The sequence below is a fragment of the Lithobates pipiens genome, unplaced genomic scaffold (assembly GCF_037356315.1).
Source record: "Lithobates pipiens isolate NorthernLeopardFrog02 unplaced genomic scaffold, aLitPip1_a1.2 Scaffold_18, whole genome shotgun sequence".
Lineage (NCBI taxonomy): Eukaryota > Metazoa > Chordata > Amphibia > Anura > Ranidae > Lithobates > Lithobates pipiens.
The window spans coordinates 373,493,482-373,521,146 of NW_027507758.1; the positions used below are offsets into that span (position 1 = coordinate 373,493,482).

Below are 27,665 nucleotides of genomic sequence, written 5' to 3' on the forward strand. Positions count from 1 at the left end.
GCCTTCAGATCAGATGATTCAGTCCACTTGGGAAGGAGGTACAGGACTAAGTGGACTGAATCATCTGATCTGAAGGCGCCTTTTTCGAACGGACCTGCTGTGTGGGACCAGGCGGGACGCACGAGGAGGGGTGAGATCTAGCGATCCAGTATCTAATAAGTCCGCTGTGACCACCAATGCCCCGACGTACTCAGAATGTTGTTGTGGAGTGGATTTGTGAAGCAAGTTTCTTTATCCTTTTGAAGTGATTTTACCCTTTTTAGTTCATGTGAGTGCATAAAGAGTGCGATTTTTATATTAAAGAGTGATTGCAGTATTACACTATTGGGGTCTCCCTCTGTGATTTTTCTTTGAGGTATTTATATATACACATTGAAGTACGCAATTGGAGAAGATTAAATCGGATGTGCTGATATCTGAAATACATCTTGAGAGATCTGTTGCAAGCCCTTTTTGCCTCACACGAGAGTGTAAGGCTTAGCATTTGGTGAGTTTTTTCACGAAGGGGGGCCATTGAGCACGGATGGTGTGGTGAAGGAGTCACGTGTATAAAGAAATTTAAACACTGGAGATTTGTTCACGCTTCTTTAAAAAGACTCTTTATTTGATATTATATGTTTTTTTTTGCTTTATCTATTTTGCTTTATTTTTATATATAAATTTTTTTATATATACTCTAGATTTTCTTATATTCGGTGGATGGACTATATTCACGTTTGTTTATTTTTGTCACTGTACACTTAATCTAAATGAAAATTTGGGTATCTATTTAAGTGTTTATTAATTATCACATTTTGTATGATGTGGGATAGGATTTTTTAGAAGATTAGGGAGTGTTGACTGAAAGGCACACAGGTAACAGCGCCACGTGCAACCAATTAGTTAATTGTATCTTTAGCACTAGTTTGTATGCACCTTTATATATTTTGATAGTTTGTAAGAAGTGGCAGCTAAGGTGTAGAATTCGTGTCATTTAAGCGCTGTGGTGATACACCTGGTAAAGGGTTTGGCGTGTGTGTATCTTTAATTATCTATACTGGTTCAGGCCTAAAGATGAAGTTTTATTGGAGCAAACCAGAGTTCCCGGAGGAAACTCAAGATCCCAGGGTTAACTGCCCTTGAGACGGTCGAGATGGAAGTGCCTGCAACTGCCAGAGGAGGTCTCCACTGAGTTTAGTCATAACTTCTGGATTAGGATGAGATCGGGTGCATTCAAGGTGCTGTGGCCAGCCAGCAACGCTACCTGGGTCACCCTTGTATTTAACAGAAGGGCTCTCTTCCTTTCTGCTATGTTATTAAAGAATTGCCTCAGGCCCAAGACAAAGAACAGGTTGCCTGTGGGAGGGATAGCACAGTCTTGGACCTGCTCTTTGTTACCCACCACTTAGGGGCTGCCAATCCTCTTACTGACCATGCATCAATGTGTGTCTTAAATTGTGTCAGACAATATTCTGAGATGCCGGACAACAGTATAAATGCCAGAGTAGTTTGATGAAAAGAATCGCAGTTCCCTTGCAGAACAGAGTCATGCTCTTGAGCATGGAATCCAACAATAACCCTCCATCTCCAAAGACAAGGCCGGTAAGTCTGGAACTGTGGAAAAAAACTGCCTCTGGTGGGTGCAGAGGGTACTGAACTAAAGCCTTTCGAGAAGCTGGGGCCTAGTCTTCTTCGGCTTCCATCAGACCTAATGGACAGGAACGCCCTTTTCCCACTGCTCTGTCCTCTTGCAATCACCTCCTCCAGAGAAGTTTTGTAATGAGGGGGTCTACTGAATTCACCATCCAGGCCTTCTCCCACAAGTGTTCTAGAAACCTGTGTATCTTACTAGGGTCTGGTCACTTGAAGGCCTTCTGTGATGCCATCCAGGGGGTCACCCCCTGATATCGGGCCCTGGTCAGAGATCCCTTGTTTATTTTCCTATATTGGGTGCATACAAGCGATGTGGCCATTATGCACCATCCGGCAGGCACCACTGTAACCTGAAAACACTAGTGATACAGGCAGGGTGATAGCTTAGTTGGTATTCAAACTCATGACCTCAGTGTTTAAGGCACAGCTTAGGTGCAACACCTTCAATGTGAGCTCTTTTTCTTCAATGTTTTTGGGTTGACCAGGAGAAACTGAAGACGAGATGCCGCACAAAAACACAGGGAGAACCCACAACTTTAGGCAAGTACTGGAATGTTGGGGATCTGAACTCACCACCCCAGTGTTGGCAGGCAAAAGTGTTAGCCACTCAGGCCTTAGCCCCTGGATAGCCTCGCCAGAGTCACCAGGAGACTGCTCAGGGAACCGCCTCAACCCCATCGAATCAGTGTCCCCAGAGCTGAAGTATTATCCGCTGAGCCACTGCGTAAAGTGACTTGTCAAAGGCTGGAAGGAGCTGACATGAGGATAAGATCCTATGTCTCCAGCCAGACTACCATGGCTGCACTGGTTGTAAGCCATGACTGCCTCACCATTGTGGCCTTTTGATGGCCAGCCTTGCGTTTTACCACACAGTGTAATTTCAGCCACACCCACTCTCCACACATCTCATGCAGGAAGGAAAAAATAAATAAAAAATGTTTCCCCTTCACCCAGACCCTACTGGTTACAAGGGGGAAAAACACTCAAAAGGATGTGCATGGAAATACCAACACTTTAGGTTTACCTGTGAGGTGCTGGGGCCTGCTTCCACTGCCTGTGCAGGTGTCGCAGAGGAGTCCACCCCACCCCTTTTGAACATCAGACCCGCAGGGATGCCAAGCAGACACCTCCAAGTCACAAAGCTGCCACATGTCCAACAGGATGTGCCTAGGACACGAATGGCTTTCCCTCATTGGGATTTGAACTCCAGTCCCCAGCAGACCAGTCAGATCTACCATCCATACTCCCCATTTGCTCTGTATGGAGACTGTAACCAGCGTCTGCGGTTGCCTCTTTCCTCTACATATACTAGCTATGCTGTCAGCGGGGAAAGCATGCCACCTATGCAACCCACGCTTATGGGGCCAGCATCAACGCAGTCCTGGCTTTCCCCAGGAACAGAGGACAGGGGACCCAACTCCACTGGTGAAGGCTCTGGTGCTTTTGTGTGACCATTAATGAACACTTCCGGTCCCCCCTTTTCCTCGGGGTGGTGACCGGCAGGAAAGGTTATGGTACCCCACCATCACTGGTTAGGCACAGTCTGGAGCTGTGGGATTTACCACCCGACCAACTGGCAGCCAAGAAAAATAGGAAACCACAGCTCCAGGTCAGTTCACCAAGAGATTGCTCATTCTCCAAGCAGGTAAGGGTCCCAGGTGCAGGGTGATTGCACAAACCAAATAGATAAAGAATGAACAAACTATGGACAGCCGCACTCCAGATCAGATGAAAAGTAAAAAGTGCCTTTTATTTCTTCAAACTAAAAGAACCTCACATCTCACAAATAACAGCAACAAAGGGAAAAAAAGAGAAAAAAAAGAGAAAAACAATTGTTGACGCGTTTCACGCTAAAACTAGCGCTTACTCATAGCTAATTTTTGTTCTAAATGAAGGGCAAATATATACCATACAAAAGGTCAACATGTGATCATAAAATTAAAAGTGAAAACCAGTGACAGCTGGTGATCCATCATCGTGAAATCTCCGCACATGTCTCTCGCAATCAATCACTGGGTGGTTGAGAGTAAAAAATGAAGAGAGAAGAAAAGAAGGACAAAAGAAAAGAAAAAATAATAAGTGCCCCCTCAATGAAAATCAAATATGTCGAATATGTGAGAATGTATGATTGATTAGTGAAATGAGTGTGTGAAATAGAATGAAAGGCAACCCTTTTTCTGTGAGGTAGTTCAAGCTCTGGGACCTCTCCACCAGCCAGACCCATAGGGACCCCCCTGGGAGAGCACATTGAAACACCAGCCCCTGGGTCCCATGTGCCTCCTCCCCTCCGATCACCAAGAGGGAACCCCACCTTTGGAGCTGCAGGTGACGTGTAAGGGATGCAACCCTCTCGGGTCCTCCTTACCTTATGATGCCTGATGTTGGCAACACCAGAAGCTGCCAGGATGGCCCCTGCCTCTGACACACTCCCACCGTGAAAAGGATGGTTTTGACTCTGGGACCTCCAGCCGCCTGTGTGACCTTTCCGGGTCCCCATCAGTCAAAGCCCGGCCCGCCTTCAGCTCCCGTGGCTGGAACCGGAAGCCGCAGATCAAAAAGAGGTGCACCCCCCACCAGAAGTGACGTCAGCCACCACACAGCCCCACTGTGCTGTGAACTCCATTGTGGCTTGCACCAGAATGCGAGGGGGGGTTTGCATGCCTCCTCCCGAGATTCCACTGAGAACCTGAAAGTGGGCCCCTGGATCATCTCACGACAACTTTTGGAGAGCTGGGGTGGCAACAGAAAAACAAACAGTGTGGCTGCCAGGTAACCAACCCCTCTCCGAGGCATAGCACCACTAGTCCCGAGGCCTCTGTCTCCTTCCCAGACATACAGGCTTCAGCCTCCCTGGCTGCCTTTAGCCACTGCGCCTCGCAGTGTCTCCTGCTGGAGTTAACACCAAAATGAAGGAGCCGGCGGGGAAGCTTGCCTTTTAAATCTAGGCTGGGCGGCGTTTCCTCAGAAGGGAGGAGCCAAGGTCTCTCATAGGTGGCTGTCCTGAAAGATGATATGGGAAATACTGAGAGAAAATGTAAGCAAAGACACTTAAATTTGCTCTGACAGCATAGTCTCTCACTAACAACATACCGTCTGCTGTTAACATCAGAAGACTCGTGGTGAGACAAAGGCCAGACATCTTCAAGAAACAGCTCGCCCTTCTTGTAAGCCACGCGTGCCAGCGGTGTTAGCCAGGAGAAAGTCATGAAGGAAAACAGTCCTGCATTATCCACTGGATGCTGGTGTCTGTTAGAGAATAAAGTAAAATAAAAAGAAAATAAGATATGTAACATGTACTTCTGCTATGGACTAAGCAAATTAAAGATTTAAATTGAATTTACAAATGGAAAAAAAAAAAAAAAAAAAAAAAAAAACACACATAATAAAACACACTTACTTTGACGTAAGTCGAAAAGGTTTAAGCAGATGTAACCCATAATGATATTTTCGGCTATGGTGGTGCTCACTCAGTATCTGCAAGTTGGAGTGCATGGAGATGTCCAAGGGAAGACCCTCTGCTCGTGCAGCCGTCTCCAGAGCATCCTGGCAATCCACAAGCTTTAAATTGAAACCACATAAAAAAAAATAAAAAAAAAATAGAATGAATTAGAACAAAGTTCAACTCAACTTGATTAAATCAAGTATTAATGTAGCTGCCTGCATATCATTCTTGTCAGGCTCTCATTGCTACAGCCCCGTCAGATATGCTATCCAAATAACTTTCTTAAAGTCTTTATCTGCCCAAGCATGGGCACATGAATGGAAAAATAAGATTTTTGACTTAAAATCTTTCTCTGAGTTCATTGACAGACACAACCTTGTTTATTCAGAACCACAGTTATATCACCCCTACGTACACTAGGCAGGGAAAAAAAAAAAAAAAGAAGGACTCTGCTACACCCATGGTATACACCCCCCCCCCCCCCTTTCATAGGTCTTCAGTTATTTAACAAGCAGTATCAGAAGCATTAAAACTCCATAGAGGGGGAGGTGCTGTGTCTGTCAATGAACTCAGAGAAACTGATTTTACGATAATGAACGAATGAAAAATTAGGAATTATGACTTATCGTAAAATTAGTTTCTCAGAGTTCATTGACAGACACAGCCTTCTTTATTCAGAACCATAAGGATGCCCCAAAGCAGTGGCAAACATGAGTGGGGCAGCCAACAAAAAAAACAGGCCAACCATAAAAGCTGGAGTTTAGCGAGAACAACCTGGAGCCCACTTAACCAAAAAAAAAAAAAAAAAAAAAAAAAAAAACCCTTTCATGAGGGTGGGGGGAACAAAAAAAACAAAACAAAAAAAAAAAACCCTATACCGCAGCCTGCAGAACCTTGTGGCCAAAAGAGGCATCTGCAGACGCTAGTACATCCACCTTGTAAGATTTTGTGAAAGTGCGCACAGACGACCAGGTGGCTGCCTTACTTGCGTTACCGACGCCTGATGCCAGAAGGCTCAAAAGGCACTCAGCGCTTGAGTCGAATGCGCCTTCAACGGAAGGGAGGAACCCGACCCTTGATAAAATAGGCTTGAGTCAGCTTCTGCCTAATTCATCTTGAAATGGTCGCAAAGGAAGCAGATAGCCTGTTCTTTTGTCAGTCCGTGATAACAAACGGAGTCTGACTTTCGAAAAGACTCGGTGGTTGCCAAATACACCCTGACTGCCCATATCACATCTAAGCTATGCAAGACAAATTCTCTCGGCCCGGAACACAAAGGCAACATGATGTCTTCATTTAAATCAGGGATCTCAAACTGGTGGCCCTCCAGCTGTTGTGAAACTACAAGTCCCATCATGCCTCTGCCCGTAGGAGTCATGCTTGTAACTGTCAACCTTGCAATGCCTCATGGGACTTGTAGTTTTGTAACAGCTGGAGGGCCACCAGTTTGAGACCCCTGATTTAAATGGAAATCAGAGACAACCTTCGGAAGGAAAGAAGGACAAGGACGAAGCACCATCTTGTCCCTAGGAATCACCAAAGTAGGGCGTGCAACAGGATAGCTCTGCCAACTGATACCCTGTGAGTAGAAATAATAGCCACCAAGATTGCCACCTTCTGTGATAGTGTGAGCAGGGGAATTTCTCAAATATTTTCAAACGGAGGCTTCTGTAGAATCCAAAGTACAAGATTCAAGTCCCATGGTGGCAAGGGAGATTGCAACGGTGTTACCACATGTCGCACTGCCTGAATGAAGGTATGCACCTGGGAATGTGAAGCCAGGGAGCACTGAAAGAAAACCTTCAAGGCAAACACCTGGTCCTTGACAGAACTCAAGGCCAAATGCTTTTCAATGTCCCTCTGAAGACAAGTCAAAAACTTGTCACCGAAAAGGAACGTGGGTGAAACCCCACTGACTCCTCATGAAATGTACGCTTTCCACGTCCGATTATATAACTTCCTGGTAGACCTTCTAGGAGCTTAGGAATAACCGACGCAGATAAGACCTTATCCTTAAACATCTGGCTTTCAATAGCTAGGCCATTAAAGCCAGCGACGTAAAGCAGGTTGGAAGATCGACCCTTGGGACAGCAGATCCTCCCCGAGAGGCAGCCGCCAGGGGGAGTCTGCGACCAGACGCACCAGGTCAGCATACCAGGGCCACTAGAATGACAAGAATTTCTTCGGCCCCCATCCTGCACAACAGCCGCAGCAGAAGCTTGAGAGTAAAGGCGTAGATCAGGCGATACTGGCCCCACGGAGCGACCAGAGCATCTGAGGCATCCGCCAGAGAGTCCCAAGCCTGGCCAAAAATCACTAAAAGTTTGTTGATTTGTGATGCCATCAGAACTAACTCTGGAAATAGACGTGTTGAAATACCTCCTGATGGACGGACCACTCCCCTTGGGCCAATACTTGACAACTGAAGTAATCTGCCTGAAAGTTGTCCACCCCCGGAAAGTGAATGGCAGAGATGGCTGGGACAAAACGCTCTGCCCACCATAGAATGACGGCTACTTCCAGGCCAGCTAACACTCCTTGTTCCTCCCTGGTGGTTGACATAGGCTACCGCCACAGCATTGTCTGACTGGATCTGTATTGGGAGCCTTTAAAGACGATCTGTCCAATGATCCAGACAGAGTCTGATCGCCTGGAGTTCCAAGATGTTGATAGGTAGCCTAGATTTCTCCAGCATCCAGTGACCCTGAGCCGAGCTCAGGCCCAGGACTCTTCCTCACCCAGACTGGCATCGGTGTTGACCACAAACTGATAATGCTCCTCTCCCACAGCAAAGCGGAGGAACTGCTGGTGCTGTGCACAAATTAGAATGTGCAGGTAGGTATCCTTGATGTCGATGGAGGCAAGAAAGTAACCCCCAATGAAGAGATGGCACCACAGAGCGAATGGATTCCATTCTAAACTTCCGGCACTTGCGCATAGCGGTTCAGGGACTTGAGGTCAAGAATCGGACACAACATACCCTTTTTTTAGGGATCGTAAATAGGTTTGCATAAAAGCCCAGGAAAAGGTTCCGACACCGGAAAGGGACCCCTTGGAGTAACAGGCCTTGCACTGACCTGGAGGGCCAACAAGTGGTCCAGAGACAGATGCAGATGCAGATTTGACGGGAAAAAAAATCTGCTTGGGGGACAAGTCTGGGACTCAATCTTGTAACCAGACAGAAAGACTTCGTGGTCCCACTTGTCGTTTAGCAGAGAGGTCCACGGGCCCGGAAACCACTTTGACTGTGGAAGAAAAGAACTCTCTACACGTGACACTCAATTATATCATCCTGAGTGGCCTCAAACAAACTATTTCCTTGGAAGGGCAGATCATCTAGGGCATTTAGAGCAGTGGTCATCAACCATGTCCTTAGGGCCCACTAACGGGCCAGGTTTGCAAGATAACTGAAATGCATCACAGGTGAAATAATTTGCTGCTCAGTGAGCGCAGTATTCTAGTCTGCATCTCCCCAAGGTAATACTTAAAACTCGGCCTGTTAGTGGGCCCTGAGGACAGGGTTGATGACCACTGCTTTAGAGGACTGGACCGTAGACCAACACTTCAGCCACAATATCCGTCGAAGCACTACCGCCGAAACAGATAGCTTAGAAACTGGTCACCTTCCAGGTCACAGTGCGACAGCTTCGGCCATTCTGTCAGCATTTGCGACACCAGAGCAATAGCCAAAACTGGCCTAAGTGCCAAACTCACAATAGAGAACATAGTGCGGCTCAAAGACTCTGCCTTCCTGTCAGCTGGATCTTTAAAAGGCCAGAGAATCCTCAACCAGAATTATAGTGGTTTTGTTCAACCGAGAAACCGGGGGATCCACCACAGGTGGAATTGTCCATCTTTTGCGCATACTCTCCTCAAACAGATAAGGCACAGCGAAACACTTCGGGATCACAAAGGGGCGTTTTGGACACTCCCATTCTTTATAGACAAACTTGTCAAAAAAGGAGGGATAAGGGAACACTTTTGCTGAGAAAGGCGGCTTGTGGGTGCCAAAAGGAGACTGCCACATCCACCGCAGCCATGGCTGCATCCTCCATTTTTAAAGTTTCCCTCCCTGTCCGAAAGCTCTATGAGTGCAGCTGCAGACCACAGGGTGCGAGCAGCTGCAGAACCCGCAGGGTGCCCGCCCCCGGCAACTGAATCAGATTCAGGTTCTGGAGGAGACAGATGAAGCAAGGGAAGGCGGGGGATGCTTCTTTCTAGTCCGCTGCCCAAGAGCCACCTCCACCCAGGACACAAAGGACTCCAGGGCCCCCATCAGTGCATCAACGAATGACTGGAACCCAGGAGGGACCTGCAGCCTCTAACAGGGGGTCAGGTGGGCAAAACATGCTCCTAGGACTCCATAGAGCAAAAAAAAAAAAAAAAAAAAAGCCCCACACCAAGAAGAGTGACCACTACATTAGGACACCCCCACAACGGTAGTGGTACCGGACCACCAGGAAACCCCTCCTGCAATGTTTACTCACCATACTAGGACCAGGCAGGCACCGCTCCAGACAGAACCTCCTCGTCACCAAAGTGGGGGGGCCGTTAGCCATGAGGGATGCCGTGAGACGTTTAACTCGCAGGGCCAGACCCTGTCCAGTGTGGCTATGTCGCAGCCGACCTAGCGCTTGCCAGACTGGGGTGACAACTAGATTGAATGTCCAGCCCGTCACTCAGCTCGGCAGTGAGTGCAGATCTCACTGGAAAAATCCAGAAAAAAAAAAAAAATTGCCAGGACCAGAGATACCAACAGGGAACTAGGTCCTTACTCCTGACTAGGCAGAAAAAAAAAACTGAAGGCCTATAGCAGAGAGGACTGCCCATGGGTGTAGCCAAGTCTTTTTTCTGCCTAGTGTCCTACTCCTGTAGGGGGTGAAATAACCCTATGGTTCTGAAAAAAGAAGGCTGTGTCTGTCAATGAACTAATGAGAAAAGGGCTTTTGGTGGAATAATTTCCATAACCAAGTCAGGAAATTTATTAATGCTGACCATACACAATTTTTTTTGGGAAGACTGGATTTAGAGTAAATATTAAAAAAAACACACAAACAGGTTTGCAGTACATACGTACAAACACATTTCCCAACAGTTGATAGAAAGATGAAAGTTAAAAATAATTTTCTAACTTTCTTGAAAAGCATTTTCTGAAGGTGATTTGAGAAAGATTATAAATAATGATTGCCTAAACTTGAACTCTTCAATGTCTAGGCCTGCTTAATCAATGTTGCCAAATATATATATATATATACACACACACACACATTATATATATATGTATGTGTATATATATATATATATATATATATATATATATATATATATATATATATATATATATATATATATATATACACATATACATATATATATATATATATATATATATACACACACACACACACACACACACACACACACACACACACACACACACTACCCAGCTTGCCCAAGGCCAAGAGGGATTTACAGGCCCTGACACAAGCTTTTTGTCCAAGACTATCCAGAGCCATTTACAAATATGCACCAAGCAGTCATATCACACAGTGTAACAGCCACATTAGATGTACTACAGATGAAACTCAAAAAGTTAGCCTATCTTGCAAAAGTTAATTTTCATTAATGCAACTTAAAAGGTGAAACTAATATATGCGATAGACGCATTAAATGCAAAGAGTTCAAGCCGTGATTTGTCATAATTGTGATTATGACTTACAGCTTAAGAAAAAAAAAAAAAACAATCTCAGAAAATCTGAATATTGTGAAAGGGTGCAATATTCTAGGCTCAGTGTCCCACTCTAATCAGCTAATTAAGCCATAACACCTGCAAAGGGTTCCTGAGCCTTTAAATGGTCACTCAGTCTGCTTCAGTAGGAATCACAATCATGGGAAAGACTGCTGACCTGACAGTTGTACAGAAAACCATCATTGACACCCTCCATAAGGAGGGGAAGCCTCAAAAAGGTAATTGCAAAAGTTGGATGTTCCCAAAGTGCTGTATCAAAGCTAAGTTATGTGGAATAAAAAAGGTGCACAAGCAGCAGGGATGACCGCAGCCTGGAGAGGATTGTCAGGAAAAGACTATTCAAAAGTGTTGGGGACTTTCACAAGGAATGGACTGATGCTGGAGTCCGTGCATCAAGAGCCACCACACACAGACAGATCCTGGACATGGGCTTTAATGGTCTTATTCCTCTGGTCAAGCCACTCCTGAACAAAAAACATCAGAAGCATCTTACCTGGGCTGAAGAAAAAAAAAACAGACCTGGTCTGTTGCTCAGTGATCCAAAGTTCTCTTTTCTGATGAGAGCAAATTTTGCATCTCATTTGGAAAACAAGAACCCAGAGAATGGAGGAAGAATGGAGAGGCACACACCTGCAAGATGCTTGAAGCCCAGTGTGATGTTTCCATAGTCTGTTGATTTGGTGAGCCATGTCATCTGCTGGTGTTTGGTCCACTGTGCTTCATAAAGTTCAGGGTAAACGCAGCTGTCTACCAGGAGATTGTGGAGAACTTTATGCTTCATTCCACAGACTAGCTCTATGGGGATGCAAACTTCACTTTCCAGCAGGACTTAGCATCTGCCCACACTGCCAAAAGCACCAAAACCTGGTTCAATGACTGTGGGATTACTGTGCTTGATTGGTCAGCAAGCTTGCCTAACCTGAACCCCATAGAGAATCTATGGAACATTGCGAAGAGAAAGATGAGTCCGAACAATGCAGAAGAGCTGAAGGCTGCTATTGAAGCATTCTGGTCTTCCATAATACCTCAGCAGTGCCACAGGCTGATAGCTTCCATGCCCCGCTGCATTGAGCCAGTAATTGTTGCAAAAAGGGCCCAAACCAAGTACTGAGTACATATGCATGCTTATACTTTTCAGAGGTCCGATATTGTTCGTAAGTACAATCCTTGTTTTCTTGATTGCATGTAATATTCAAATTTTCTGAGATTGTGGATTTGGGGTTTTCATGAGCTGTAAGCCTTAATCGCCACAATTATGACAAATCACGGCTTGAACTATTTTGCTTGGGACGTAATCTCATAATAATTTCACCTTTAAAGTTTCATTAAGCCCCATACACACGATCGGACTTAGTACAAACTTTCCCGTGGACTTTTGTACAAAGGGCGTTGGCCGTAAGTTTGTATTGCATACACACAATCTGACTTTTTAGGCAACAAACACGAATGTAGTGACAGTTCAACGTACAGATGACACTTCAAAAGAGGATGTTCAATTACTCCAGTGCCACCTTTGGTCAACTTCTGTATTGTCTGGTCTTTTGCATTGGTTTTGAGCATGCGTGTTTGTACTTTGTTTTGTGTACACACGATCGGACTTTGCTTATGTTGTCAAAAGGTCTGTCTGTTCGCACAGCCAACAAAAGTCCACTAAAAAAACTAAAAAGTTTGTCCGATGGAGCATACACACAGTCTGATGTTGCCTCAAAACAGCCAATTCGCATGTTTGTTTGAAAAGTCAGATCGTGTGTACAGGCCTTTAGTGAAATAAATAAACTTTTGCACGATATTCAAATTGTTAAGAGTTTCACCTGTAAGTACAGCCACTGGCAGAAGCCAGCATATGTGCAAAGTCAGATACATGGCCCATGGAGTTCTCAAATAGTACATTTTAAAGAAATACAATCAAAATGACAGTGCTGATGTCTCCAAAGAGTACCTGTCATCTGCACAAAATAATGTTAGTAAAGATAAAATGTTAAGTGTTGAAAATGTAAAATGGAATAAATAAAAGGTGAATTGTCAATCCCTTGAGGGGTAGTAAAAAGGCAGCTTAAAGCGGTAGTAAACCCGCAATTTTTTTTTTTTTTTAAACCTGCAAAGCAAAATGCATAATGAGCTAGTATGCACCGCATACTAGCTCATTATGAAATACTTACCTTAGAACGAGGCCCCGATATCTGGCCCGATCCACGCCGAGGGAGCCGACATGCTCCCTCGGCGTCTCTTCCGGGTATCGCGGCTCCGGCGCTGTGAGTGGCCTGCGCGCGGGAGATTTCAGTCCGGCCGCACGAGCGCTGCCGGATTTTCACGGAGAGAACCCCCTTGTGCGCATGCGCCGCTGCAGTCAGCGGCGCATACCGAGGGGAATATCTCCTAAACCGTACAGGTTTAGGAGATATTATTTTTACCTACAGGTAAGCCTTATTATAGGCTTTCCTGTAGGTAAAAGTTAAAAAATTGACCATACTACCACTTTAACCATGGGATTTAGCCACTCTTCAATCACAAGCCTAAAATGACCTTTGGTCCTAGAATTACCGCTTAAACTTCAGTGTCCGCAGAGATGTACAGCATACGTGCAGCGCAATCAATGCTTTCTTGCACAGCCATAGGTTTACGTTCATATATGCGTGTATGTGGGGGGCACAAAGGGGGGAGAGTTCAAGTGCTTGGGTGTAGCTATGGTTTTTACACTGTTTCCTTCATTGAAAACCTTATTTTTCATCACATAAGGGACCAAAAGTCCCCTATGTGATACTATTTCTTGTGACATGAGACAGAGAACCATGCCTCTTTGAGATTTGGCATTTACAAGTTAATAGCAGGTTTTTTGCTAGAAAATGACTTAGAAACCCCAAATATTTTAATATATATTTTAACACCGTAGAGACTAAAATGGCAGTCATTGCAACACTTTGTCACACCTTATTTGCGCAGTGGTCTAACAAGCGCACTTTTTTTGGAAAAAATAAACTATGCATAAAAAAATAAAATAAAAAAACGTAAAGTTAGCCCAAATCGTTTTTATATGTGAAAGATAACGTTACGTCAAGTAAATTGATACCCAACATGTCATGCTTCAAAATGGCGCCCGCTCGTGGAATGGCAACAAACTACCCTTAAAAATCTTCATAAAAAACGTGTAAAAAAAAAAAATTATCTATAGGTCACACGTTTTGAGTTACAGAGGAGGTCTAGGGCTAGAATTATAGCTCACGCTCTAATAATGAGGTGATAGCTCATTTAAACACCGTTTTCACATGCACTACTCACTTTTTTTTATTAAACAAGTGTCCCTTAGGCTGCATTCACACCTGAGCGTAGCGTGTTTGAACGTTTTTACCGGCGTTTTGTCGCGCGACAACGAGCGTTTTGTCACACTACAACGCGCGACGAGCGTTTTTTTTAACTTCGGCGTTTTTTTTCAGCCAATAGGAAAAATATTTTTCATCTGCTTATTTTTTCTTGAGCAGATACAGCGTCAAAACGCCCGTAGAAACGCTCGAATCGAGCGTTTCCATTAGTTTCTATGGGAATGAAAACGCCCAAATCAGCCCAATTCGCGCGACAAAAAAGGGTCCGGAACTTGTTTGAGCTTCAGGCGTAGGGCTTCAGGCGACATGGAGTGGAGATGTGAACCATCTCCATTGAGAATAATGGATTTTTTCCCCTCCAGCGTTTTGTAGCTTCAGGCGTAGGGCTACAAAACGTTCAGGTGTGAACGGGCTGTTAGAGAACTATGGGTGGAAGTGATGTTTTGACAATGCAATGGTATGGAGACGGGTGGGGGCAATCTTCCCCTCACTCATCTCCATAATACAGAGGGGATAGGATCCGAATGCATCTCCCGCTGCCGGCGGCTCCGGTAAGCGGCAGAGGGCACCGGGGAGCGGCAGGAGGGAGCCTCTCCCGCCGCAGAAAACAGTGATTTTGCGGTGAATCCACAGCTGAGTAGAGCTGAGCGCTTTTCTCAAAAAAAAATTTTTTTTTAATCTGCGATTCTTTAAAAAAACAAAACAAAAAAAAACGCAATTCACGGTTCGAATCAAGTTTTTTTTTTTTTTTTTTTGTTTTGATGGACACCGCGCCGGTCCTGAGGAGCTGCGGGCAGGAGTTTTTAGGCTAGGCCGTGACTTCGGCCTAGTCTGTGGCATCTGGCCTCGTGGACTAGGCCAAATCCACGGCCTCACCTAAAAAAAAAAAAAAAAAATTAAAAAAAAAAAAATTAAAAAAAATAAATAAATAAATCCTGCCCGCAGCTAATCAGGACCGGCAGTGTCAGCCCCCGTCACAGTCAAAAAAAAAAAAAATAGATTTGCTGAGAATTTGAATCGATTTGACCTTTCAGCTCAATTCAAAACGATTTTTTACCCAGCCCTACCGCTGAGTCCACTTATTTGAAACCAGACTGCTCACTGAAGAAGAGGATGCCAGGGTTATGGCAACTAGCTGCTGCCATAACAATGATATCCCTCTTCAAAGTGCTGACATATATCGTCGTGAGCTGGTCCGGAAGTGGTTAAACACATCTACTTTAGAGATAACTTTCTGCCTAAATATCCCACCCACTTTCAGATAATATTGTAACATAATAATCAATGTTATTCACTTTACCTGTCAGTGGCCATAATGTTATGGCTGAAAGATGTCTGTATATACTTATACATTTTATATTAAAGTAATAACATAATATAAAGTAAAAAATTGCAGTACCCTGTTGCTCGTCACACACCTGAACACAAACGTGTATAGGGAGTGCATATCTAGGCAAATAACTGAGCCACACACTTTGGATATTGCCACATATGCCAGAGTGTGAAATTATTACAGGTCCCTTATTTACCATTAACAGTAAAATTAGGTATATGCTTTTTTGTACTTTTTACATACATGGAAAAACAAATAAAAAACAAAAAAAAAACTAACTGCAAAATCATGAGCAAAAAAGGGCATTTAAAGCAGTATTACACCCATAACCAAAAATGCATTAAAGTGCAGGTTACCAACTACATGGTGGCTGCATTTAAAAAAAAAATAAATGTTTAGGCTTTTTTCCCCTCTGTTTTCTCCTGGTGATCTAGCCAGTAACACACCTCCTGCAATTAGAGTGCCCCTACCCTTTATGAATGAGCACAGCAGACAGCAGCATTTTCAGTCTGGGAGGAGGCGTGAGTAAAATGATTTAAATACAAACTAAAGTCCAAGACCCCATTCACACCTGAGCGTTTTGTAGCTTGAAGCCTGAAGCTACAAAACGCTAGAGGGAAAAATTCTATTATTCTCAATGGAGATGGTTCACATCTCCACTACATGTCGCCTGAAGCCGAACGCCTGAAGCTCAAACAAGTTCCGGACCCTTTTTTGTCGCTCGAATTGAGCAGATTTGGGCGTTTTTCTTCTTTTAACATTGGTGACCTTTTGCCCTGCACAAAATAGCGGTAAAAAATGCCGCAAAAAACGCTTGAAAACACTATGCTCAGGTGTGAATGCAGCCTTACTCCAGATCACACTTTATAATCAGTTACAGCAACCGTATTCCCCCCCCGCCCCCCCCTTTTGGGATAAAGGTTTTACACGAGCAAAGAAAAGCTGATCATTTATGCACCGTGTCAATGCTAAATGGTTTGTCTCATCCCTGTAATTGGAAACACCTGGAAAAGAGCTTGTTCTTTTGAAACACAGACTTGCTGGCTGGATCACCAGATAAAAATAGAACAAAGAAAAACGAATCCAGCCATCACCACTAAGCTGCAGTATAATATAAAAATATAATAGAAGTTTTTAAAGAGGCAAGGTTTCTTAACTTCCGGTACTCCATGCAAAAAAAATAAAAAACAAAAAACACAAACATTCTGTGTGAAGCCATCCAAAACTGGACTGGCTTCCGATCGGCCATCAGGTGCAGCCGCTGCCATTGCTGGTAGGAGAACCCAACAGTGAAACCTGTTGGCTTCACAGACCATTACTCGCTGCGCATGCACGAAGTGCACTGCGCTTTTTAATTGTCCGGTGGCGGAGGAAGGAGGCCGAGCTTTGCAGCGGCACTGTCTCCAGAAGTGAAAGGTGCCAAATAAGGAGAGACAGGGAGATAAATAAGCGGAAGTTCCACTTTAGGGTGGAACTCTGCTTTATTGATAATGTATTGTTAATTTGGATACAGTTATTTTGTCTTTTTCTTACGGGTGCACAGGTTTGGATGACTGACTCATCTGGTATTTGTTTACTGGTTACCAATTTTTTTTTTATAACACTATAACTTGGATCTTTATAGTCTACCCAGCCCCTGCTTTCAGAAATATCATCTTTGGAGGTTTTAGGTAATTTGCTAACCATAAAATGCAGATTGTACAAACGTATGCAAAAAACGTACGACTGCTTCAGAGGGGAAGTGGTTAAAAAGATAAAATACAAGCATTTTTGCTGCAATACTGAGATTTAAATCAGAGATTTTCTAGTGTCCTGGCCCTATTCCATTCCAGCTGTCCACTGAATGAACAGTGAAAGGAAAAGCAGTTGCCTCTCTGTCACTCTACTTTCTTAGGCCCCATTTACACCTGAACGTAGCGTTTTCAGGCAGAAAATCGTGCTATTTTACTGCGATTTTGTGCAGGACAAAAAGGTCACCTATGTAAAACGAAGGAAAACACCCAAATCTGCCCAATTTGAGTGACAAAAAAAGGGTCCAGAACTTCTTTGAGCTTCAGCCATTCGGCTTCAGGCGACATGGAGTGGAGATGTGAACCATCTCCATTGAGAATAGATTTTTTCCCCTCAAGCGTTTTTGTAGCTTCAGGCTGCAAGCTACAAAACGCTCAGGTGTGAATGTGAATGGGGCCTTACTCACAGGCTTGGCTGAGACAAAGGAGCCATTTGCAAGGAGAGATTGGGGGGGGGGGGGGGGGGAATTGAAGCCGAGCTGCCTGGCTCGGGATTAAGCGCACACGAGTGCCCCCATAAAAAGCAGCTTCCTAAGGTGGGCACTCGGCAAGGGGGAAGAGCCAAGAGCGCCGGCGTGGGACCCAAGGAGAGGAGGATTGAGGCTGTTCTATGCAAAAGCATTGCACAGCGCAGGTAAGTATATGTTATTTAAAAAAAAAAAAAAAAAAAAAAAAAATTGTTTGCCTTTACAAACAGATCATACTTGCATGCTCTGTGCAATAATTTTACACAGAGCAGCCTCAATGCCCACCCCCGCCCCCTTCTCAGGTCCCCGCCAGCACTCTGGGCTCCGCCCCCATTAGCAAGCCATCTGCTACGGGGGTGTGTGCTCGCTCTCTCCCCAACCCTGCTCTGTGTGTCCATAATACACAAAAAGCATCTCAGCCCTGCCCTCTCACTGGCAGCATCCCATCCAAAGAGGAGGAAGAGACCTGGAAGAGTCTCAGCTCTCATACACATCACTAGATCGAGATCAGGCTTAGGTAAAAATTAGGAGGGGCTGAGCGGGGAGCTGCACACAATGTATAAACTTAAACTTTTAGCATAGACAGATGTATTTCATCATTAAAGATGCTGGAAAACCATTAACAAAAAGCATATACACAGAAAAAACTTAAAAATTACTTCATTCCAATGTATACACCAAAAATTTAAAAATTAACAAATTGCATATAGCAAATCTCTGAAAATAGAAACTGTACATCAAGTGAAAAGCTAAATAGTCATTGCTGAATGTGGCATCTAAGTGCTGTTTAATGATACCTTACAATGATAAAATATTGCACTGCATTATGATTCCATTAATAAACGGCAAATCCAGAGAGAATTACTGTCAGATCAGACTCAGAGCTTCTGCAATGTAAAAATAGACAAGGATCCTTCCTCCTCCGGTACATTTTGTATTAATGAGCTTTAAATCCAGATATCAATAAGTGGCTCAAAAAAAAAAAAAAAAAATCTTGTGATGCAGACATCAGTTAATTTTATCACTTTAAAGAAGAACTTCAAATGGAAAAAAAAAATGGTTATCTAGGTCCAACAGCAAAGCAGGGGTAAACAGAATCAAAGCAGGCCACGTACTATTCCAATGCCAAATGTTACAGAATCTTTGAATACTTAAAAGGGTTGTAAAGTCATAAAGGTTTAACATCTTAATGCATTCTTTGCAGCAGACCCCCCTCCCCCCCCCAGCACCCCCAATACTTGCACTATATTAACAAAAGTATTGGAGTGCCTGCCTTTACACGCACATGAACTCTCTGCACAGAGTCCTGACCTCAACACGATAGAACATCTTTGAGATGAATTAGACGAGAAGTCTTGGCTCAGTGTCTCCACTCTAACATCAGTGGCTGACCTCACAAATAAGCTTCTGGAAGAATGTTCAAACTTTCCCATAGACACACTCCTAAACTTTGTGGACAGCCTTCCCAGAAGAGTTGAAGCGTTTATAGTTGTATAGTGTGGGCCAACTCAATATAGAACCCTACAGACCAAGACTGGGCTGCCATTAAAGTTTGTGTGCGTGTAAAGGCAGGAATCCCAATATTTCTGGTAATATAGTGTACCTGAGCCTCATCTCTGTCCACGAGTATCCTCGGCCACCTGGGACTCTCCCTCCTGATTGGCTCCCATTGCTGTCAATTAATGTCAGGAGGGAGAGGGGAGAAGGCACCGCAGTTCAGTGTCTGAATGTACACAGGGAGCTGCATCTCAGCTTGGATGCCCCTATGGCAAGTTGCTTACTGTGGGGGCATGCAACGAGAGGGAGGGGCAGAAGCACAGAAGTGGGACCCAAGAACTGGGGCTGCTCTGTGCAAATCCACTGCACAGAGCAGGCAAGTATAACTTTTTTTCTTCTATTAAAATAACAGACTTTACCAACACTTTAACCAGCACCTGAAACCGTGTGCCCTGGAGTCCTACTAGCCTCTGCCTTATTGTGGTTGTAAAGTCAGTAAATAGCATTACTGCCAGCCCTTCTGTTATAACAAGGTATAATACACAATGTTAATTTTTTTTTATATACTGCTAAAAACTTTTTTCAGAGTGCTGCTGTGTGTTCAAATGACCTCCCACCGCTCTCCTCCCCCAATCTAAGGACTACAGCGGGAGGGGCCAAGATTGCCTTCTGACGCCAGCCCAGAAATCATAACCGATGTGCTGCGCGCTCAGCCCCTCCCACTGTAGTTCTTTGATCAGGGGAGGAGAGCAGTGGAAGGTCATGTGACCACACCATCTACACTGTATTCTCCATTATATCTATGGAGGCAGCCACGGTTGTCAGTTGTCATACAGACTGAACTTGAAACATGCCTGCTTTTTTCTTTTCCATTACATAGTGGATTGATGAGACAAGTAGTTTACACAAGATGAGCTTGTGTGTCTTATTTTAAGCTCAAAGAAAAAAGACAAGACACTGTATAAAGGGACAAGAGCAACAGTTTATTAAAGCGGTTCTCCACCCTAAAGTGGAAGTTCCGCTCATCTGATACCTCCCCCCCCCCCCCTCCGGTGCCACAATCTGCACCTTTCAGAGGGGAGGGGGATGCAGTTATCTGCACTCACTTCCGGGACAGCGCCACAGATGCGCGCGCGCGCCCCCCCCCCCCCCCCGCTGTGTTCTGGGAAACGCACAGTTCCCAGGACACAGCGGGGACCAGCAGAGATGCGCAGCGCGACTCGCGCATGCGCAGAAGGGAACCAGGCAGTGAAGCCGCAACCCTTCACTTCCTGATTCCCTGACAGAGTATGGCGGCGGGGGCAGCAGAGAGATGAGCGATTGCTCGTCATCTGCCGCCGACATCGCTGGACCCTGGGACAGGTGACAATTAAAAGTCAGGAGCTGCAATATTTGTAGCTGTTGGCTTTTAATTTTTTTTTTTTAAGGTGCAGAACCGCTTTAACTTTCAATGCTTAGGTTTTATTTTCTCAATTTAAAAAAAACTGCATTGTTACATTAGATTCCTGTGGAAAAAGCAACAGTTATTTCCTTTACTTAATGTAAAGGTTTTTAGCCTGGAGTAGTGAAAAATGGTTACTGCATCCAAGGACTGTCAAGCTGCAATATAATAGGATTTTTGTACTCACCGTAAAATCCTTTTCTCTGAAGTTCATCGACGGACACAGCATCTCATCTTGACCTTAGTTTATATCTAAGGAGAGGACTAGGCATAAAGTGTTAAAAATAGCAACACTTGCACAGTACGGCCCAGGGGGTAGTCTTACTGGCTATAACCCCTCACACTGCATCCAGCAGCTCAGTTCATCAAAAGCAGTACAAACATACATAGAAGGGGTGGGTGCTGTGTCCGTCAATGAACTTCAGAGAAAAGGATTTTACGGTGAGAACAAAAATCCTATTTTCTCTATGGTTCATTGACAGACACAGCATCTCATCTTAACCTTAGGGACATCTCCAATCAATGTCAAAGAAACAAGGGGTGGGAACAGCAAACAACTCCTTCATCCATAACAACCAGAGCTCCTCAATGGAGGAGTTGCAACCTTAAACAGCCGCCTGCAAAACCTTGCAGCCGAAAGCAAGCAACTAAAAAAAAAAAAAAAAAAAAAAAAAAAAAAAAAAAATGTGCTCACATCAACTGTAAAATTTAGTGAAAGTTTGAACGGACGAACAGATCGCCGCCTTACACACCTGGGAAACGGACGCTTGATGTCGGAAAGCCCAAGAGGCTCACATTTCCCTGGTAGAATGTGTCGTGACAGGAAAGGGGGCGCCCATCCCCTTTTGGCATAAGCCTGAACTACAATCTGTCTGTGATCCAAGAGATTGTGGCCGATGAGACTGCCAGTCCCTTCTTCGGATCAGCCACCAATAGAAAAAGCCAGTTCGACTTCCGAAAAGGAGCCGTAGCAGACAGATACACACAGAGCCTGGACCACGTCCAAAGAATGAAAATCCACCTCTTTGGGGTGTGACGGCTGAGGACATAAGGACGGAAACACAATGTCCTCATTTAGATGAAAGGCTGAAACAACCTTAGGAAGAAACGAAGGCTGCAGACACAGCACAGCCTTATCCTTGTGGAGGATCGAGTAGGGAGACTTGCATGACAAGGCCGCCAACTCAGAAACCCTCCTGGCAGATGTAATGGCCACTACAAATACTACTTTCTGAGAGGGTGTCAATAAGGGGATCTCCCTAATGTTTTCAAACAACGGTTTGTGGAGCACCGAGAGCAGCAGATTTAAATCCCAGAGGTAGCGGTGGTCAAACCTGAGGGGCCACATGTCGAACACACTGAACAAAACATACTCACCAATGAATGAGACGCCAAAAAAAAAAAAAAAGTCAAAGCTGATATCTACCCCTTGGTGCTTAAGGCAAGCTTCTGATCCACTGCTCGCTGCAAAAAAAACAAAAAACAAAAAAAAAAACAAAAAAAAAACGCAGGATTCTGGAAATAGAGTATGCGCGGGCGCCACCCCATCGCTTCACATGGAGATGTAGGCCTTCCACTTATGATGATAAATCTTCTGAGAAGATGACTTCCGTGCCCTCAACATAGTGGATATTACCGAAACCGACAGACCTCGGTCTCTTACTCTTAGCACCTGGCTTTCAACAGCCATGCCGTTAAAGCAGGAACATCGGCCACCATTCGTACTTTTTCAGCGTACCACGGATGCCAAGGCCAATCATTGTTACCGAAATCCCCTCGGCCTCCACTCTGCGAGGCAGACGTGGTAGAAGTTTGAGTGGGGTTAAGGCATAAATTAGCCGCTAATGCCCCCACTGAGCCACCAATGTGCCTGCCGCGTCCACCCAGGGAACCTCTGACCTGGCCACAAACCTCTGTACCTTCTGGCTTCTCGACTCAATTGGAAGATCCACATCTGGCATGCCCTACCTTAGGCAAAGGAGCCAAAATACATCCGGATGTAGCAATCATTACCCTTTGTCCTGTATCTGACTTGGGTAGTCTGCTTGCCAGTTTTCTACGCCCAGAATGTACACGGCCGAGAAAGCCGGTGTTCTGACAAAAAGTGTCCACCCCGTACTGCGCTTGCGCAGTACGGAGGACAAGGAGACTCCCAAAGTCTCCACAGAAGAATCCAGGTTGAAGCCCCACCATCCAATTGGAAACGTGGTTGCTCATAGTAACAGGGGCCCTCGCAGGCTCACTTCGCTCACCAACCTTCGGGCACTGGGATGGTGGGGCTTGAACCTGGGCACAGTGCGCAGGCGCCATTCATCTTCAGCAATAATCAGCTTCTCCTTGTCCCCCGTAATGCGCAAATACAGGGCGGACACTATGTGATGGGGGACACCATTGGATCGGACACTGGCACATGCCGAGCTCCTTGTTCCTTCTTTATGGAAGACATACACCACCGCCGCAGCGTTGTCTAACTGGATCCCGACAGGCCGCCCCGCAGGCTCTGACCATGTGAAGTGGCACCGCCTGATTGCCTGATCCAGCACGTTGATCGGCAGGCGGGACTCCTCCTGGGTCCAGCGACCCTGGGCTGACTGTACGCCCCCAAACTCCCCCCCCCCAACCGGTCTGGCTGGCATCTGTTCTGATCACTGTCCAATGAAGAGGAAGGAATGACTTCCCAGACCGAAGAGCCAGAAACTTCAGCCACCAGAGCGGGGAGTCCCTGACTAGCTGGCTCACTCAAATTTGACAATCCATGGACAACGGAGATTTGTCCCATTTTGACAGGATCTCCTTTTGCAAGACTCGAGTGTGGAATTGAGCATACGGTACTGCCTTGAAAGTGGCTACCATTAGACCCAGGACTCGCACGCAAAAAACGCAGCGACAACCACCTGCGGGACACCAACAACTTCACGGCAGCTTGAAGAGTCTACAGCTTGTCCGAAGGAAGAAAAACACTCGCCTCCAAGGAGTCCAGAAGCAGGCCCAGGTACTCCAGGCGCTGAGTCGGCACCAACACCGACTTCTGTATGTTCACTACCCAAGCAAACTCCCAAAGAGTTTGCATGGCGATTGCCACATACTCCCTTAATTCTGAGGCGGAAGCTGCCCTCAGGAGGTGGTCATCCAGGTAACCCACGATTGCGATCCCTCGCTGACTTAGCAAAGCCAAAATTGGGTCTAGCACCTTGGTGAAAACCCTCGGCGCCAACGCCAGGCCAAAAGGGGGAGCTACAGATTGGTAGTGCTCATCCCCGACCACAAATCGCAGAAACTTCTGATGCTTGATGCATACGGGAACATGCAAGTATGCATCCTTGATGTCCAGGGATGCCAGAAAATGCCCTGATGGAATGCAGCAACCACTGAGCAAACCGATTCCATCCTTCACAAAGCTGTTGTGGGCCTTGAGGTCCAGGCGTCGGTACAGGTACTATCACCCCACGCAGCAGCAGGTCCTGTACTGGTTCCACTAGTTGGAAAGTAGGGGGGTCCACCGGGCTGCAAACTCCCAAAGACACCCCACCCGACAGTCAGGCGGGGGCAAACCTTCATGCGGTAACAGATTTGCTCACAGGCTTGTTGGGCTTGCGAAACCAGGGACGCTTTTGTCCCTCAGCGGGCACCTTGCCAGACTGGGAATGCTTACCGGCGGCCGAAAAATCCACTTCTGAGTGGAAAAGGAATCAGCTTTCCCCAGAAGACAGTTGGGGGGGTTATACCCCCCTTGCCCCCACACTCAACTTCCACCCTGGCAACAAAGGCCTCCAGGACCGCCAACAGAGTGTCCATAGGCACCATAGGTGCAGGGGAACCAGTTGCAATAACAGGGATGTCTGGGGAAGAACGCCAGCTTCTGACGCCATGCTGACCCACACTCGCCTGTCACCACTTAGGGACCTAAGGCAAGTCACACAAGAAGTCCACCCTCCTAGCTGCCACAGGCTGAGGGGCCCACCGCAGGACTCTCCGCCCTGACCCAGGTACTGCGCTGTGCTGCTGCTGTTCGCTCTCCCCGGAGTCATCCATGAGGTGTCTGTGTGGAAAGCGCGCTGTTCTAGAAGGAAACAAGCACCCATCGCTAGAGGCAAAACTAACAGAGGCTACCAGAAAACGGCTGAAAGGCAAACTGGCTGTGGCTACAAAAAAAAAAAAAAAAAAAAAAAAAAAAAGCTGCGGCCCCACCGTGGCCCAGAAACAGGTTAGAGGACGAGTGGACCCCCAACACAGCCCCCTGCCAGGACCCAGAGGGCCCCCCCCCCCAGGGACCCCCAGCCAGGTATGTGCACTGCACCCCCATGTGCCCAGTCGCACAGCAGCCGATAGCATGAGGAGGGAAAGGGACAGGGAAAGAAGAAAGGGAGAGTGAGAGACCCTAGTTGACCTCCCAGGGAATGCCCAGCTGCTCCATGCTGCTGGATGCATTCTACACAGACCCATCACCCGAGCAGGACGAGGTGGATGCCGGCCACGGCACACTGACACAGACCCCAGTAGCCCGGTCATATGTGTGCCCCGCAGAATATAGCTCACCGGCAGCCCCTGGATTATACTGGGCATGTCGTGGCCAACCCAGCGCGTAGCTAGGGCCTGCTGACGCTCGATGGCCAAGCTGGGGAGACTACCAGGATCTATATTATCCAGCCTGTCACCCAGCCCGGCTTTTAATTGTAGATCACAGAAATCCAAAGTGCAGAAAAAAAAAATCCCAGGACCAATGGTCCCACCGGGAGCCAGGTCCTTCTACATTAGGCAGAAAAAAAAAAAAACAACACTGAGCTGAGCTGCTGGATGCAGTGTGAGGGTTTATAGCCAGTAGGACTGCCCCCTGGTCGGTACTGTGCAAGTGTTGCTGTTTTTAACACTTTCTGCCTAGTCCTCTCCTTAAATATAACCTAAGGTCAAGATGAGATGCTGTGTCCGTCAACGAACAAAAGAGAAATTACATTTTTGTTTTGTGTTTAGACTTAAACCTCCATTAAAATGATTTCCCACTGATGAAGTGAAAATTCATCTCACAACCTTAAAGTGGAAGCCAGTCAAAAATTATTTTTTCCTGATTAATAGTATGTCAAATATAGTTATCTTTGATATTATTCGTTTTCTGGCCAACTGATTGTTTAGCTTAGAAAGTCTTATCGAAGCTGCGTTTCACTATTCCCCTCAACCCGCTCTTGACAGAACATGATCTCTTCCTGTCTAAATTGCCTCGTTTGGGACAGCAACTTCTCCTAAAAGAGGGGGGAGAGGGCATACATTGCAAGTATGTTATGTACCTTTCACACATGCAGAACGTATGTCCGTATTTCATCCATCCGTTTGCGGATGAAAAAACTGACATACATGCATTCCTATGGGATAGCGGGTGTCTGCGGATGAACATCCACTGACACCCGATATCGTTAGTCTCTGCAATGGTCCAATTTCAAGTTCATCGGATTCCCCATAGAGAGCGGAGAGCTTACAGGGCGGTCCCTGCACAGTGGGGATAGACGGAGCGATTCCCTCTGAGCAAGCGGATCATCACAGGGCGGATCATTACGGATCTGTTCCGTGTGAAAGGGGCCTTAGTTGTGTTAGAAAATGTACGATAGGTTACAATATAGTGTAGAACCATGTGGTTGTTTCTGCATGGTACACACCCAGCTGCTGTCAACCATGGAGGGAGCTGGGGAAGAAATATGAAAGAAACGGTACAAAAAGGAACCTTTTTGAAAGTTTGGAAGGATACAGATCGATTTCAATACCTCATTACATGTGAGTAATGAGTTTAAGGCGCCATTTCCACTAGTCTGTCCAAAGTTGCATGCCAAGTCATACTAGTGGAAACTGAGCCTTAGTGTGGTTGCCTGTGCCGTTCCCTTTAATGTATAATGGTCATTGTAATCTGTGAGACAAGACACCAGAGCACTTCCAGCTACACTGACATTTTGAGGCATAAGGCTGAACACTAAGCTCACATTATTGATTGCAGGGGAGAATTTAAGTGTTTGGGTGGACTTACACTATAAGCTTGAGCAAAATCATGTGATTGGTGTTGCAACGAACAGTGTGACCTAATGGGCAACTTCAGCAGAAAATCTAAAGCAAAGCAGAAAGGAAAATGCCTGTCTAGACTATAAATGTGTTTAAAAGGAACAGAAGACTGGCTTAAGGAGAAGTTTACTCAGCTTGCACAATTTCTGACAATCTAGCAGCACTAAAGCCTACGCTAAGCATTTATAGCTCCTCGAGTAACCTCTGCATACACCAAAATGTGAACTTCACCCCAGACTAATGGATGAGTACGCATTTTAAAGTTTAAGTTCATCTATACAGAAAATCTGAAATCTGAACCCCCTCCCTATCGCACCCAATCCTGCTGACCTGGAGTCCCACGATCACCCCGCTCTGACACATCAGATAGCTGCTTTACGGGTCAAAGGATTTGAAACCCCTGCAGCCTTCTCTCTTCTCCAGCTCTGACAGGATGGGCTACGTGGGTTCTGATTGATCAGCGCTGCCCATGTGACGGCACCGACCAATTAGAACACCTCCTACATGTATTTTTACCAGGTACATTTAGGATATTAAGTCAAGTAACAAAAAGGGGAATTTTTTTAATGGAGGCACTAGTTCTGGTGACCTGGGGGGTCCCCAAGGAATTCCCTTAATTTGCAGGGATTTCTTCTTGCTTCCCGTTTGGCTATGGGAAAGGAAATATAGGGAAATCTCGGGCAATAGGACATCAATGGTGAAAAAAATCTGAAAGGGGTTATAACCCTCCCTTGCTCTATCCAAAACAAAAAGTTTAGCCTTTAGTTCTACTTTAAGTGCTGTGAGGTAATGCCAACCAATAACAGTTTTAGTTCTATACTGCTGCCAGAGAGATAACCAGCCAATAAGTGTTATGTTGTCACAGCAAAATTTTGAGCCCTAAGGCAATATACTGGATCAGCCAGTACATTCGCAGCTAGAAGAATGAGAAGGAGGACTACATCAGGCAAGACTGGAT

The 27,665-nt window shown here is 45.6% G+C and overlaps 1 protein-coding gene across 2 annotated transcripts in view; it reads right to left on the reverse strand.

Moving 5' to 3' along the window:
- ABCC5 (ATP binding cassette subfamily C member 5) overlaps positions 1–27,665 on the reverse strand; it is a 215,036-nt gene that overhangs the window by 153,391 nt on the left and 33,980 nt on the right. For both annotated transcript variants that reach the window (XM_077487701.1, XM_077487702.1), the window contains exons 3-4: positions 5,030–5,190; positions 4,723–4,878 (exon numbers count right to left, since the gene is read on the reverse strand). In XM_077487701.1, the coding sequence (XP_077343827.1) occupies positions 4,723–4,878; positions 5,030–5,190 (317 nt within the window). The remainder of the gene's footprint in view (positions 1–4,722; positions 4,879–5,029; positions 5,191–27,665) is intronic.